We start from the raw sequence: 16004 nt of genomic DNA, 5'->3' as shown, positions 1-16004 counted from the left end.
GGACATTCAGTCTACACTTTGGGCAGATTTTGTGCCTAACGCATATAGTTATTGTCAAGCTGGAAACAGCAGGTATGAGCAATTGGGGAATTTTCAGTTTGTTTAGTTTAGCCTGTTTGATTTAAGGGTTTCAGATCTTATTGAGTCAGATGGTATCTGGTACCTAAACAGTTAGAGCATTCTGGATAAATTTTTTTGCTCAATAAATCAACCATTTCGTGACGATTTGGACTGGGTCAAATTCCTATTACAATTGGTATTGGAGGATTGCATGCACACACCGTTTAAGGAGGGCAACATCTGATTTCCAAGAATATGAGCTTGAATGGATTCAAAGTTCAAACTCCACATTCAAGCCTGCAAGCAATTCAAACACCTTTTGGCTTTCCTGATATTTCTTAAGTTGTTTAGCATCTAGTGTACAATGAAACTTTTCATCTGTACAATGAAACTTTTAATCTTCATAAAAATCCAATTCGTCTAACAACCCAAGCAAATCTGCATAGTATTCCTGTAGAGATTTATTACCCAGACGTAATTGTGAAACCTCCTAGTACAACTAATAAAGTTGATAACAATTATTCTGGTCTGAATATAACTCATAGGTAGTGTCACAGATCTCTTTAGTTGTCGATAGAAAATACATTCTCTGTGCAACTTGAAATCCATAGAGTTCAACAACCATGATATAAGCAGCAAGTTGTTCTGACTCCAAGTCATTGTAATTTGAATCTTCCAACTGTGTGGGCTTGATAGGTCCATTAATATAAGCCAACTTTTGTTTCCCCCAATAAATAATTTCAATGCTCTAGACCATTTCCATTAAACCGGATAGTGGATTTTTCTTTTTCTTTTTTTTTTGAATGGTCGGATAGTGGATTTTTCTAATCCAGGATTTTTTTAATGGTTAGAGATTGAAAATCCAATGTCCAGGAATCCACAAGAAACATTAGAGAATTGTTCCTCTGCCATTATAGATGACAATATACTGCTCACTCCATCCAAACAACAACCAACGAATACAATCAGAACTGATAGTGCTCTACAACACATCGAGCACACAGGTTTATTTCTATGCTTCCTGGATATAAACAGATATTTCCCAAGTTGATTAAACTCAATAGGCCATCTCCAAGAGTACAGATCCATTGAATCTGAATTTTCTCAAGATAAAAACTAATGAACAGTCAACCTTTTAAGAGTCCTTAAAACATTCAACAAAAACTCCAAAATCCTCCAAGAAGAAGAAGAGGTGATTAAAGAGAATTCGGGAGATGTTTCCCGTGTGTGGGGACATACCTCTTTTATCATGAATCAACATAAAAAAAGATTTAAATTACAAGAATGCCCTTAATAAGGGACTTAACTGAAAATAAAATAGGATACAGAAAGAAACATAATAAAACTATGGTATATCATATATGTACTGTAACTAAATAATTGTTGGCAACAGTGCAAGTACAGATGTCACTAACTCACCATATTAGAAAAAAATTGGATTCTTAATATTAAGAAAAGAAATGGATGAATGAAGAGAGAGAGAGAGAGAGAGAGTTGCATAGAGATGAACAGACAGAGTAGTTCATAATCGTAGCACCACAAATGATGAAAATTAAATATTCCCCTAAAACTAGAGTTTGCAACAAGAGAACTGTCTGAAAATACGAAAGAAAATAGTGGAGAAAGTACTACATAGAGAGAAAGAGAGAACACATAAGAAAGCTAAGGTCATACTAGCCCAAACAATCCTGCCAGCCATGCTTCTGCAGCCACACCGATGTCCCCACTCCGCAACATGAGCCCTATATCGTGAAAATTTAAATCACTACAAAAAATAAGTCTCAGAATAATATGGTGGTGAATAAAGTAGGCGAATCTTTTGGAATCTTACCTGATATAAGAAAAATTCCGAAAGTGCTGAATTTTGACAAACCATATCTGTGGGCAAGAGAGCCAAGACTCGGGTTTGCAAGTCCCAAAGCAATCCCACTGACAAGGGCTAAAAAAACAGTTAGCTAATGCTAAAATACGAACCCAAAAGGATTATCCATGATGATAGCATGAATCTTGCTGCCCAAAAAATGATAATGCATAAAACATGTCAGTTCCCTTGACATGCCATGAGAATGATAACATAACTAAGAAAAGAGGAACACTACATCAGCGTCATAGCTTAATATTTATAAACACGGGAGTACTAGTAGTGTAGATGAATCTCCAAACACTAACGATTACAATGTATGAAGCATGCCACTCAAAAAACAAAAGGACAGAGGCATTTAATTTGCAAGATTTGCCATTCCATTTCATAGTCTTACCACTAAGCTAAAGTTTAAAATATGGTGGATCAACAAAATGCTCATATATTAAACATGGGGCCACTCACCATTGCATTAAGAGCATACACGTATAAATACAAAGACTGTATAAGAGTAAGGGAAGCATGCACTCTGTAGTGCAAAAGAAAATACAGACTTCCCCAATTAATCCTAACCAAACCCATAAAAAGAAAAGGGGTAAAAGACGAAAGAAAAAAGGCACAGAATGAGAAGTATAAAATCCAAGTCAGGAATATAAGTGGCCGTCATATATGAAGTTATCCTGATGATACAGAACTTGAATAACAAGTTGGCTAGAGATTGCACATGGCTAAAAATAAAATTAAAAGATGAAAAACAGCAGCATTACCTAGTGGAAGGAAGTTAGTCAGTGCAAAATCCAATAATGGCTGTGCCCAAGGTAGCACCTTTGCAAATTTTGAATCCCTCGAATATTTCCCATAACCGCCTACCTGAGATTCAAGTAGTTCTTTTTCAGAAATCACAACCAGAATTCAAATAATTCCTGGGAAAACATTGATCATAATAGAAAATTACTATTGAATCACACAATTATTGGTGACACAACTGGTTAGAAAATTTAAACAAAAAAATATCAAACACATGACGTCCGACCATGCCTAAGAATATGAATCTTTTACTACTCATTCACATAAGAAATAAGCATCCTCCTCAAATTACATAGAGAGAAAATCACAAATAAAAATGATGGTACTGAGTCTTAACAAAATCCAAGAAATAATAAAATAATACAACTCTGCTATCATTTTGGAGCATTATCTTTCATTTGTCCTTATCTGTTGTAGATGACAGATGAGTGTTATCTTTCTTATCTGCTGGTTTGTTTATTATCTGCTAGGGTTGTTAATATCTGTAGGATTTGTTATATAGGCGTTATCTCTTCCACAATTTTTTAATTTATTTTCATTCACTGCTCAAAGCATGGCCAAAGTGCTGCAATATCTTCAAAAAGAGAAAAAATGAATTTAATTTCAAGATAAAAAAGAAAAATGGGGGAATAAAACCTGATCGGATCTTCCGCTAGCTCTGCAAGGCCGTGAAATCGAGCGGAATTGTACACGAGGCAATGAATTAGGGATAGAAATAGGAGAATGGCCGGAGAATCGTACTGTATTTGCCGGGAAATAGAAGTTCCGTCGCCGGAGAACTTCATTCCCGGCAGCCGGAGGTATGAGGTTTAGGGTACGAAGGGTTCCCGCGCCCATTTCAGTCACACGTAGACACCAGAGGCGCGCGAGATACCAAAGGTGTGATCAGTATCATGATATAGATTTCTGAGATGACTGGAATACCCCTCTTCTACTTTGGAATTAACGAAACTCTCCTCCACTCGTCATATTTTCCTAGGGCCTATACACATAATCTAGGTTTCCAACACGACCCCCGGTTTCCGACACGACGGGGTTCAACCCGACCCGAGCACCCATTTTCCCGACCCGGTCCTGACCCGAGTTTTTAAGCTTAAAAAAAATTATAAAAAATGTCCAATTTTCACTCGGGTCGGGTTGCCAAACCCTCAACCCGAACGCAACCCGGGTTGGGAAAAGTCAACCCGAACCCGAACTCGACCCAACCTTTTTCAGGTTGAACCTGACCCGAGTTGCACCCCTTGGCGGAAGTGAAATATTTGCACCCTTTTCTTCCTTGGGACAGCCCCTATTGTCTATTTATGACTGCTCTTTTACCCTAAGCGTGGCTGTCTCAGGTGCGAAAATGGGGGAACAAATCATTTCCCATAATCTCCTGTACAAAAATTGATCGTGACGGCCCTAACAATCCGAGTGGGCCTAAATAGTATTGATCCGTGAAATTCTCAGTGAATCTAGTCGGTAATCACCTGTACAATTTTCTGATGGAATAGAATCTGAAACTCTTGGACTATGCCACCAATTAATGGGTGCAACTCGGGTTGGGTTGGGTCGGGTTGAGGCCAACCCGACCCGACCCAACCCGATTTCACCATTTGTTTGATTTCTCCATTTTATTTTTGTATTTCCATCACATCCTAGTCATTAGAAGTTCCCAAACAAGAGGGTTAATTAGGACAACTTTCACCAAATTTTTTATTTCTTTCTAGATTTGAGCTATATAATGACAAAACGAACATAGAAGTAAAAATTTTATACATATTGGAAATTGGGTTTCGGGTCGGGTAGGGTTGCCCGACACCCCAACCCGACCCAACCCGATTTCTAATTCGGGTTGATTTTTCCCAACCCAACCCAAATTCGGGTTCAACTCGACCCAAGTTGCACCCCTACCAATTATCAGTGTTTCATTCGTCGTCTTTGCTGTCTCACCGTCACAGTACCTGTCATAATATATTATTGTGTTCACATTTATTTTTTTCAGTTTATATACATGGAGGCTATTTCATCTCCGTCGCACTTTCCTGTCAACGACTGAGATTAATCTAACTGAAAAAACAGATTTTTTTTAATCCCAGCATTTGACTGGAAAGTAAGTAGGCTGATTTCAGGCAATGCACTTAATCGGAAGTGAGATCCAGTCTTACACGTATAGTTTAATGACGAAAATATCGATGACACATTATGGTATCTTAAGCAATCACCGGGTCATTGTCTTCTCATGTCTTCGACATTCACCTGGTAGAGTAGTGGTGTGAGTATGGGGTGTCAATGGACGCTCTGAATCCAAACTTAAACGGACAGGATCTAGACACATTACCAAGATCTATGGACACATTTCGAGACCCTAGCATAGGATCCTGGATCCAGACAACTAACAAAAGCCTGTGGGACCGTCCTAACTTCAATTTTTTTTTTTCTATTTTATAAAAGGGAAGTGATATATCCACCCCTTTTCATTACTTGGGACACCCACCTGCTGTGTATCTATGACTGCAAAGGAGCTGTTGTACTTCACATGGGAAGGATTCAACGGATCTTATTGCCAACATACACTGCAGGTAGGGGTCCTAAGTAATGAAAAGGGGTGGATATATCACTTCCCTTTATAAAAATGCCCTCCATTTTTTATAACTCCAAGCACTTTGAAGGTAACCCACCAAGGCGTTGGCTCTTCGGCATAAAGTCATGGGTTTGCTCCCTATTGACGAGTGTTCGAATCCCGCCCCTGACTTACCTGATACCCGTGGTGAGTGGGTCGTTGCTTGTGATGTAGGGACTAGTCCTACTCCCGAAGAGGGTGGGGACATCCTATGTCATCCAAAAAAAAAAAAAAACACTTTGAGGGTATTTTAGTAAAAATAATTCATATGTATTTTTAAAAATGATTCCTATTTTTAGTATTCTTTTCATCCCTCTCAAGTCTTGAGTCGCCCTCTTCTTCCTTCTCTAACCATGGACTCTATGTCCCTAGCCTAGTGCGTCATCCCCGGTGACTCAACCTCGTAGCTATCGATCAAGCTTGTGTTCACCAGATTTTAGAATTTTGACTATGTAAGACGTAAGTATGACCTACTAGGACACTCCGATTGATAGTGCAATTTGAAATGGATTGAGATCGAAACAGAGGAAGTAGGAATCAGAAAACACTCTGACCAGTATGAGATTTGAATGGATTGTGACCGAGTCATAGGTGGATCCAATCCAACGTGGATCTGTTGACACCCCTAGGTGTAAGTAGTAAACAGAGAGCGGGAGTGCCAAAAAAGCCCTTTGGCATCCTGTACCTTTTGTAATAGTGTGGGATATTGGGAAGGAAAGAAATAATAGAATTTTCAACGAGAAGTCTAAACCAATGGGACAAGTGTTAATGAAGATAAAAATCAAATCTAATTCATTGTGCGATGAAGAATAGCGCAATGCCTATACTCCCGAGCCCAACACAAGAAATTTAAAGGAGTTGGAGGAAAACATTTGGTAAAGAAAGCAGAGATCTATCTTATCTCATAGTTCCTGATTCAAAATGTTCATCCAGTGAGCCCCACCATGGAGATGACATAGACCAAAAACTACCCTGATTGTACAATCCTAACCACCAGATTGAAGGACTTTTCCCATTGAATTTGAACAGTTGCTCCATTGACCGAGTAGTAGGGATGTTCAATTGGAGTAATTCTGCAGCTACCAAACTCTTAGATGCAGTGACAGGGCACAAAGAATGCATCATAAAAGAACTATGAGATAAGAACATCTAATGCAACCCAGTTAAATATTTTTAAGTTTTGATAAAGGTGGTCAAATTCAACTCATGGTAGTTCTGAAATTGCTTTCTTTGGATCTAATCAGATAACATATAAACCAGTGTGTAGAAACTCTTCGACCAAAGTAAAGCTGATAGGGTCAGTGAATGATTGATGCATAGTTTTTCTTTGACTTGGGCAAGTCAAAGGAGATCCTTACTAACTCGGTAGGTTCAAAACCAAGTCGACTTGGGGGAGTCAGTGATTGTGCCGGGAGTTTTTAAGGAGTGATGTGAACTGCTAATACAAATTCAAGATAGTAAACTTGTTTAGCTCCAAATGATGAGCAGTCCAATTTCATATCAGAAATTGGACAAGGGAAGAAGAACAAGAAAGGGAGTGAATTAACTCATTGTCATCCCCCTCATATTCATTTGTTCATGGCCTTGAAAAAATTCGTTAAAATTAGGATTTTCCAAAAACAAAACCATGAACAGAGCAGCATTAAATAAGACATCTGTCCCCAAGTACGCAAAGTGACTCGGTTTCGAGTGATGGAAGCAAAAAATACTATCAGTAAATATGCCAGCTAAATAAGGGCAGTATTGATAAAATAAAATAAAAATAGGTTAATGAAGAAAGAGATGGAAGCAAAAAATATGGCTACCAAAACGTGCCACATGATTTACAACATGAAATTTTTCAATATTTTGCAACTCTGAGAAAAAGGCTGAATAGTTCTGTTGCCAGTAAAAAAATGGCAGAAAATAAGGTACACTTTCTGCTTTCACAATCTTGAGATCAAGGATTCGATCTCAGCTCTGCTACCAAGTAAGATATACAAGGGACATGATAGAAAAGAGAGTTCAACCATTGCAAAGATACAGATCTAGTGTGGGTGTGTGTGTGTGTGAGTGTGTGTGTGTGTTTCTTTTTTGGTGATAAGCTGGGATTGAAACCACAATGTTGTGGTTGGGAACCAAAGTACCTTCGAACTAGGATACATGTTCCAGCAAAAATCTAACTATTTAAATGACATTTGTAATGAAAAAAAAATCTCTAAAAGACAAATTAAGATTGCAGTACCAGTAACAGCAGTCAGTTGGATACACAAGCAGGAACTAACCCTATGCATTAACATCCAAATTTATGGAAATTCTGAAACCAATTAGATAAAATCTGAAGCACATGTGGTTCTCTGAGATACTGCCATGATATGGTTTACAGAAGCTCATTGTTATTTAAATGGTTACTTAAATCGTTTACTTGTGTTTAAGATCTTGCATCAATTAGATCCTCATGCCATAATTGCAAACAACTAATTGAGAAGTAAAAAAGCCACCAACTCTAAGAACTACAGCAGCAGAAAGCAAACGACTTGGCATACAAAGATTAAATCTAAGTAAAAGCTGGACGATTTACTTGGAGCTTACCTCGTAGAATAGTGGTAAGTAGTGTTGTCGCAAGTCAAAATTGAAATTTTTTATGATTCTCAAGGAAAATTGGAAACCTAATGGACCTTTGATATTTTTTCCATAATTTTTCCATAGGCTCTATAATCTTTCATGGTTCGAGTGATTCAAAATCAATTCTCAAAATCCAACACAAAGAGAGGGCCTAAGCAATAGAACCCAATTCCACGAAACACCAAGGCTCAGTTCGGTTGCATGGAATCAATGTTCATTTTCCCACACCATGAATCATCACAACCGAACATACAGACAACACAGGAAAAATGGTTTTTCCACATTCTTTCTGCGGCAAATGATCAACTGGATGGAGCCCAAGGATGGCTTAGTAAAGATATCACCAAATTGTTCACGAGAACGAAGAAACTTTGTGCTGACTTGACCTTGAGCAACCTCCTCTCAAACAAAATGATAGTCCAACTTGATATGTTTTGTTTCGAGCACGAAAAATAGGATTAACATGTAGAAAGAACAATTCCTATCACAAGACTGTAGTTTACCATTCAAAAAAAGAAAAGAAAAAGAGTGTAGTTAGATGAGAAATAAAATTGCCAAGAACTTGGAGATTGAAAGTAATCCAGGTAAGCTCTGCTATCAACCACTGACATATTATATCTGCAATGATATTTAGGGCAAAATGGCTTACCTTTCGGTATGGACTCACAACCCTAATCTCAATTAAAGCGGATGCAGATAGAGGGCAATTCCAAAGAAGTATTCAGGTAATCAACAACAGTTGCAGCTGACCAATAGGTAGTTCAAACTAACTTTTTATTTTATGATTTTTATCCTGTATATTCGCTTGTAAATCTATTTGCTAGGAAGAATACCTCATGGGATTTGAAAATAGTTGGGGAGACAAACTACCACCAAGGTGCAAGAATTCCAATTCTGCCAACAAATTCAAGTTTGCAAACAAGATCTTCTTTTGTCTCTGACTATCTTCATCATTTCAAATTTATAAGTGATGGCCTCGGGTATGACTACAAGATGGGTGTCACGAATCTGAATGCCTAGCCCGACGAATGATGAAATTGTTCCTATTCTCCTCAGCCAGGAAATAAGGGTCCAAAACAACAAGAATACCCATAGTTCTCTGCTGGACATTGTCATGGTTGCACACCAAGGAAGTTCTCGGGAGATCAAGAACAACTTCGAACAGAATACATGCAATTCAAAGAACAAATGCAACTCCAACTGAAACCATGGAGGACATCAGCAAAATTCTCATAACTGAGGGAAGAAAAACAACTACTATCGCCTCCTTCCTCCTCCACTCATATCACATGAACCGACAATGATTGCCAGATCTTTGGGAAACAGGGCCATTCGGCTTTTGATTATTGGAAACGTTTTGATCCATCTTTCCATTAACCATCAGCAACACTAGTTCCCTCACTTTTCTAAGTACCAATGCTGGTCGAGAACTTGATCATGTCCTTGCACTAAAAATCCAAAAGAACTTACTTTTGGTTAGTTAATTGATTGATTTTTTTTAATGGGTTAGTTAACTGATTGATGACCATGATTGTATTTCTAGTTGGCTTTGTTACTAAGGAACATCTAAGCAAAAAAATAGTAACCAAGGGATGTAGATCCGACAATTCTTCTCCAATCCTTCTACTGCAACCCACTAATCAGCAGTACAACCAGTCTTGATTAGTCTCGGAAGACCTGTGGAACCTATAGTTTGGTCATCCATCCTCACAAATCATCCACATTCTGAATAAAAGGGAGGTGATTCACATAGATTTGATAAATAAAGCTTCAAACCTTTGTTAAAGTTCTTAACTTGGTAAGAGGTGACATCTCCCATTTCATCACAAGGAGACCTTTGCTTATGTTCCCTTTATCGATGAATGTAGGCAATTTAGTTGCTTCTACCCGTTCAAGTAGAAATTTGAAGTGTTTCTCTGTTTCTAATTTCTTGTCAATTATGTATTCGGCAAAACCATTAGGATTTTTCAAACTGAAGGAGGCCAGAGAATTTTGTTCTTAACACTTTTTAAATATATCCAAATGTTTTATTATTTGATATGTTTCGTCACACGCTTGAACAAAATGGCAATTTGAAACGGAAGTTTCATCCTTTAATGAAGATCGGATTGACCCTTCTCTTTAATGGCAAAGCCCTTAGCCTCTATGGTTGGAAGCATTTACTACTGTAAACTATTTGGTTAACCGGCTTCCATTGCCTTTTCCACAAGATGAAACAACATTTCGGCTCTACAGATCTCACCTGGATTATAGTGTTCTTTGCCTCTCTAGCTACCTCTACCGTCCTTATTTTACGATATTATTGTTCTCACAATTTTATTTTGAAGAGTGTACCTTGTGTGTTTGTGCTACAATGACTATCACAAAGGATTTTGTTGTCTCCACCCATCTCCAGTCACTTATACAACTCGTGGCATGTCTTCTTCAATGAAACGATCTTTTCCTTTCGATCAAATGGATCTGAATCTCCTTTATTGGTAACTCTCAGGTATGTTCTCACTTTTTAGATGTTGCCAACATGGCTCGATGATGTGAGCCACATGAACTCCCCCTATCACCAGCATGGTTTAAATTTTCGATTTCGGACTTCCCAAAAACCGAAATTTTGGTCGAAATTTGGTAATAATTTAAAAAGAAAATTTAATTCATTCCGAAATTTCGGCCTGAAATTTGGTAAAGGCTGAAATTCGGAATTTCGGGAAATTTTGGTTTCGGTCTCCACCGAAATCTGAAATTTCTGATTTCAGTCAAAAGTTAAAACCATGATCACTAGCAAGCTACCAGCCCCTACTCTAGGTGACCTCACCTGTTTATGTGAGATCCCTGATTCTCATTTGATCCCTGGTGAAACTAAATCCATTTTCCTTCCAGCATTGGAGCCTCCTCAGACCATACCTCTACTCGCCCCCCCTTTTCCCCATCACTCTCTCTTCTAATCTTTATGGTCACAAGATCTAAATCTATGACTTCCTTCCTCCTTGAGAGGCTTCTTGTTTTTCTCTGTATTTGCATTATCCCTTGTATTCTTTCGTGGGGTCCATCTCGGCCCTCTCCTTTCTTAATGAATTCATTGTATCTCACTTATTGTAGTTAAATGAACCAACCACCATCAATGTTTGACAAAGTAGACACTTGAATGAAAACTGGAAACCTTGAAGGCAATACGCAGCCAGTCCATGGATAGCACTCATTTAAGTTAGTAAAACGAACCTTTCAATATAAAGAGAAGCAAACAAACAATTATCTACCCATCAAGAAAACCTTCAGTAAACCAAACCTTTCAATATAAAAGCAAACAAAGAATCATCCAACTATCAATAAAACCTAATAAAGGAACAAGCCCATTGCCATATGACACCCAATAAGCTTTACAAAGAAAACAAAAATAGAATGATGAGTGACGAACATTGAACAAAACAGAGTTACAGCCACAAGAAACGGAATTCCTGTATAGAATTTAACCCATAACCCTTACCCAACAATCGCATCAAAATATCACGAGCAGCGAAAACAACATGTAGATCAACCAACACGCATAAGCTATCAACCCACGATGCTCATCACCACAAGATGCCAATTCAACCAAAAGCCGCGAACAAACCCTAGTCGACCACAGCACAAAAACCGCTCCCATTGCAAAAATAACCACTCCACCTTGCGGGAGAAACAACGAGACCGCCGAGAAGATCACCATCGGCAACATACAATATCCAATAAGGCTCAAGCACCGATACAGATCTAAATTCCCATTTTTCCCCGCTAACATGTTAAAAACTACATACAAGAAAAGAGCAGAGACAGTTACCCAACCCAGAATAATGCCGAAGTGGAGCTTTCCAGAGAGTAATTGAAAGAGACCGAATGCCATCAGGAAAAGAAATGGGCCGGATAAATCGGCGTCTTCGTGGAGATTAGGGTTTACTCTGAAAGGGTTTAAGATTGATGAGGTTTTTCGCCAGATCTGGCGAGTGTTTATGCCGAGTTCTTCAAGGAGAGGGAGTTCTTCTTCAAAGCCGATGTTCCCGCCATAGATTGGGGCAGAGAAAGAGGTTGAGGCAGGGACAGATCCTACGTCAAAGGACATGAAAGGGATGCTAGGCCCAGGTTGGAATGGCGCCGAAGGCCGGCGCTGGTGAGGACCAGTGGCCGGATTCCCGCCAGACGGGAAAACCACCGGAGGAACATTGAATTGCCTCTCCATGGATTAAAAGAGGGAAAGAAAATGCAGAGGCTAGGAGATTTATAGAGAGAATGGAAAATTAGGGTTTCGAGATCTAGATCGGAAAGGGAGCACGTATGGAGATTGCTCTTTTCTAACGAAGTTCTCAGAAGAAATTGCAGAGGGGAGATTTGTGCAGAGGGGAGATTTGTGCAGATCTGAGGTTGATTTGAGGGGGGATTAGGGTTTCAGGAGATGGAATGGGAATTAGGGCTTGGAGATTTGAAAGGGGAAAAGGAAATCAGGGAGTAACGTTGAATTCCTAAACGGAGAAAAGAAAATACAGATGGAAAAAAATTCAACAGAGAATGAATGGAAGATTAGGGTTTCGAGATCTGGATGAGAAATGGGAAACGTAGAGAGATTGCTTTTCAAAAGGATTTCTCAGACGATGCCATGGAAGAACATCGATCGGAGATTGAAGAGGTGAGATTTGCGTAGATAAGAGGTTGGAATAGAGAGGGAAATTAGGGTTTCGGGAGATTGAAATGGGAATTAGGGCTTGGAGATTTGGAAGGAAGAAGGAAATTGCGAGCGGAAGTTTTGTCAAAAGCAAATACTGGGCCCACCTATATGATCGAGATCGTGTCTTCTGTGGCCAAAGTGTAGATGGTATGAGATTTTATAGGGCAAAGATCAAGACCAACCATTGCAGTGTATGAGAAAGAGGGAAAGATGAGGGTCACGATCAGGATCCCCGTGGCAAAGATCAAGACCAACCATTGCAGTGGTGCTGAAAGCAACTATCCTTCCAGCGAGGGTGGGAATGGCGTATTAGTCATTGTGGCATGGTGAAGAATGCAATTGTCCAATGCAAGGGTGGGTTTGTATTACCGGAATGACGAACTAGAATCAGGACTTGATTCCAATTCCAGCTGATACCATCGTTTGGTTTAAAAAAGAACGGAATCAAAGAAGCGGAATTGACAAGGGCGGAATTAGAGGGGGGAAATGCCTGTCCCGAGAGGTGTTATTCTGATTCCACCCTGGGTAGAATGTAATTGTTATTAGAATTAATTTGTTTAATTATATTTTTATTTTATTTTTTTCCTCATATTTTTAAGGGAGAATAAGAATATGATGTTGATTCTGGTTCCTGATTTCGGTAATCCAAAAACAGGCTTAGGGTTTTGACTTCTTACACAACATGTTAAACCTTATATTTTTGAATTTTTTTTAAACTTATATATATTCATGGGATGTCGGTTTAGTATATGAGACTAAAATCGTTAGGGTCAACCCTCTAACATTCAAATCGGAGGGTTAGGATCAACCTATGGAAATGATTTTTGGAGCACAACCTATTTAGGCTATGGCCCATCTAATTGACGGTTTGGATCATCCTACGGTGCAGGCCATACCGTACTTTTAATAAAGTGAGGAGTGCCCTCATCAAAATACAGTAGTGCTAATAACATTTCCCATCAAAATAGAGTGATGAAGACTAGTAAGACTAAGATTCATTTACGAAAAACACAAAACCTTTCGGGGCGTCTTGTTGCCTCTAAAGTGAAAGGTGTTGGGTATATAATATAACCCATGTATGTTCTAATATAAGCCCAATAAGATAATGGACCGGTGTAGTGGGCCTATTTGGGCTAGAGCCCACTATCCTATTAAAACCCTAGTGTATCTAATATATATAGGGGCTGGAGAGAACAACCTTGGTATTCCAAATTAGATACCTTAGGTGTAATGCTTCAAGCAACCTCTTGCTTGACCTAATTACTCTAACAAAAGGGACATGGTTGACGGACATAGTAAAGAGGAAGATAAGTTTCTCTAGCTAGTGTCTTTCTAGAAGCTTAGAAATAGCGAACAAACCAATATTGTGATAATATTTATTTTATAAGGGTTAATTACATATCAGATTTATAATAAAAAGAAATTAAATCACACATGCTAGCCAGGAAAATTATATGGGAAACGACAATAAGACCAAGGGAGAAACCAACAATCATCATGCACCACCTAGGTCATTTTGTTTGTAATCCCAAATTCAAACATTAAAAAAAAAAAAAAAAAAAAACGAAAGACTTTGCGGACAGTTTTCTGTAAGACAAGTAGCGATCGTAGGGTTCCCCAACTCAATTATAGTCTCAGTTTCCCCAGCAGGACTTAGCAAATAAGGTAGACATGGAAATGATGTGAGTTTAAAAATAAGGTGTTTAATAGCTTTAAAAGAAATCAATTGCCTAAGATCACATAAGCCAAGGTGTTCTCAGAGGCATTTGGCCAGAGTTGTGATCTAAAATTTATGCTCACCATTAGCCTATCCGATCGATCTTGCATGGGTGACCTTCTCATTCTAGGGCGGGACTAATCCCTATGGATCTTACAACAAAGTACCCAACCCCATGCCTATTGGGCAATATCGATCAAAATATCCCAAAAGAAAACAAGCACCACTGGCATGTAAGGTTTACTGTCCTATATTAGCTACCAGTTGACCTTTATCCCCACAACCATGTTTTGATAATTGGACAAACTCACTTTGTTTTACATTTTTGAACCAGCTTTCAAAGTCTATTACAATTCTCAAAAAGCTCTCAGCAGCCAATCAGAGAAGTGAAAAACAAAGTTAGTCGTCCCATTATCAAAACATGGTTGTGCGGATATTTATTAGCTATTTTTTGCTGTCTTAAAACTCTTCTTATGCCTTATTCAATTAAGAAACTTTTTACTCCTTAAAGGGTTTTCTGTATGGCAGTGAAAATGACAAGGTTGAAGCAGGCAAAAGAAGAAGCTGATAGGGAAGCAGCACCCTTGATATTTGATCCAACAGCAGCCCACTTTTTTTCAATTTTTAGGAGTCTGATGTTGGATCAAACAAATGAGTTTTTTATACCCTGTAAGCCCTTATAGTCCTGCATCATTTCAAAAAGTACTGTACGGACCACACTAGGATGATCCAAATCGTCCATGTGATGGGCCATAACGTAAATAGGTTATGCCCAAAAAAGTTATTTTTATAGGATGATCCCAACCCTCCGATCTACAGAGGAACTGCATATTATGTGAAAATCTCTATAGATCGGAGGGCTAAGATTATCTTATGGAAAAGATTTTTGAGGCACAACCTATTTACATTGTGTTCCATACTTCCATCGAGGCCCAATACATTGTGTTCCATACTTTCATCACATGGACGGTTTGGATCTACAGTACGTTTGTTTTTTTAAAATGCAGGACTATGAGGACTGTGAGGGCTTACACAATATAAATTCTCCAAATAACAAGGGCAGATGCCCACGCCTTTATGATGGGACCATACTAATGACCTTGGGTCAGTAGAAAAATGAGTAATGTCACTGGGTGCCAATATGAAAAAAAGATGCGGAGCAGGACAGGTATTGCAAAACACTACACCGCCTTCCATTAAAAAGCAGAAGACGACATTTATTATGTCCATTCGTGGGGCCATCCCCTTTATGTATCTATGATTACTTTTTTACTTGGGGTGCAACTAGGGTACGGTTGGATCGCATTGAGGCCAACCCAACCTGAGCCCCGGGTTGATGATGGTCAACCCTAACCCAACACGTCTTTAAATCTCTCAACCCTAATCCAACCCATCAACCCCAAAATCAGGTCGGGTTGGTTCAGGTCCACCTTGGGCCAAACAGAAAACTACACTAATATGAAGAAAATACAGATAACATTAGAAGACAGAGGTCGGGTTGGGATGCCAAGGCCTCAAGTGTAACCCAATCCCAAATTAAATTCGGTTGGCTTTTCCCAACCCTAGCCCAAGAAAATGCCAACCCAACCCGAGCCAAAATCGGGTTGGAACCTGTCGGTTCGGGTTGAGCGCGACCCAAGTTGCACCCCTATAATTTTTACACCAGAAG

General features: G+C 38.9%; 2 protein-coding genes across 2 annotated transcripts in view; both read right to left on the bottom strand.

Annotated features, from left to right (window-relative positions):
- LOC143881842 (Sodium Bile acid symporter family) overlaps nt 1–3617 on the bottom strand; it is a 32239-nt gene extending 28622 nt beyond the window's left edge. The window contains exons 1-4 of the mRNA XM_077385139.1: nt 3365–3617; nt 2689–2791; nt 1892–1999; nt 1735–1802 (exon numbers count right to left, since the gene is read on the bottom strand). Coding sequence (XP_077241254.1) covers nt 1735–1802; nt 1892–1999; nt 2689–2791; nt 3365–3565 — 480 coding nt within the window. The 5' untranslated portion in view covers nt 3566–3617. The remainder of the gene's footprint in view (nt 1–1734; nt 1803–1891; nt 2000–2688; nt 2792–3364) is intronic.
- Nucleotides 3618–11196: 7579 nt separating this feature from the next.
- Nucleotides 11197–12296, bottom strand: LOC143881841 (Integral membrane Yip1 family protein). Its single transcript, XM_077385138.1, has one exon. It carries the CDS (start codon nt 12133–12135, stop codon nt 11422–11424), a length of 714 nt encoding a protein of 237 aa, XP_077241253.1. The 5' UTR covers nt 12136–12296; the 3' UTR covers nt 11197–11421.
- Nucleotides 12297–16004: the final 3708 nt, after the last annotated feature.

This window comes from Tasmannia lanceolata, unplaced genomic scaffold (genome assembly GCF_043159265.1).
Source record: "Tasmannia lanceolata isolate RefF3 unplaced genomic scaffold, GAP_Taslan_0.1 ptg000007l, whole genome shotgun sequence".
Lineage (NCBI taxonomy): Eukaryota > Viridiplantae > Streptophyta > Magnoliopsida > Canellales > Winteraceae > Tasmannia > Tasmannia lanceolata.
This window is presented reverse-complemented; position numbering and strand designations above follow the sequence as displayed.

Excerpts from the sequence above, each read along its gene's own strand:
- LOC143881841 (XM_077385138.1), bottom strand. The coding sequence starts at position 12,135 with ATGGAGAGGCAATTCAATGTTCCTCCGGTGGTTTTCCCGTCTGGCGGG.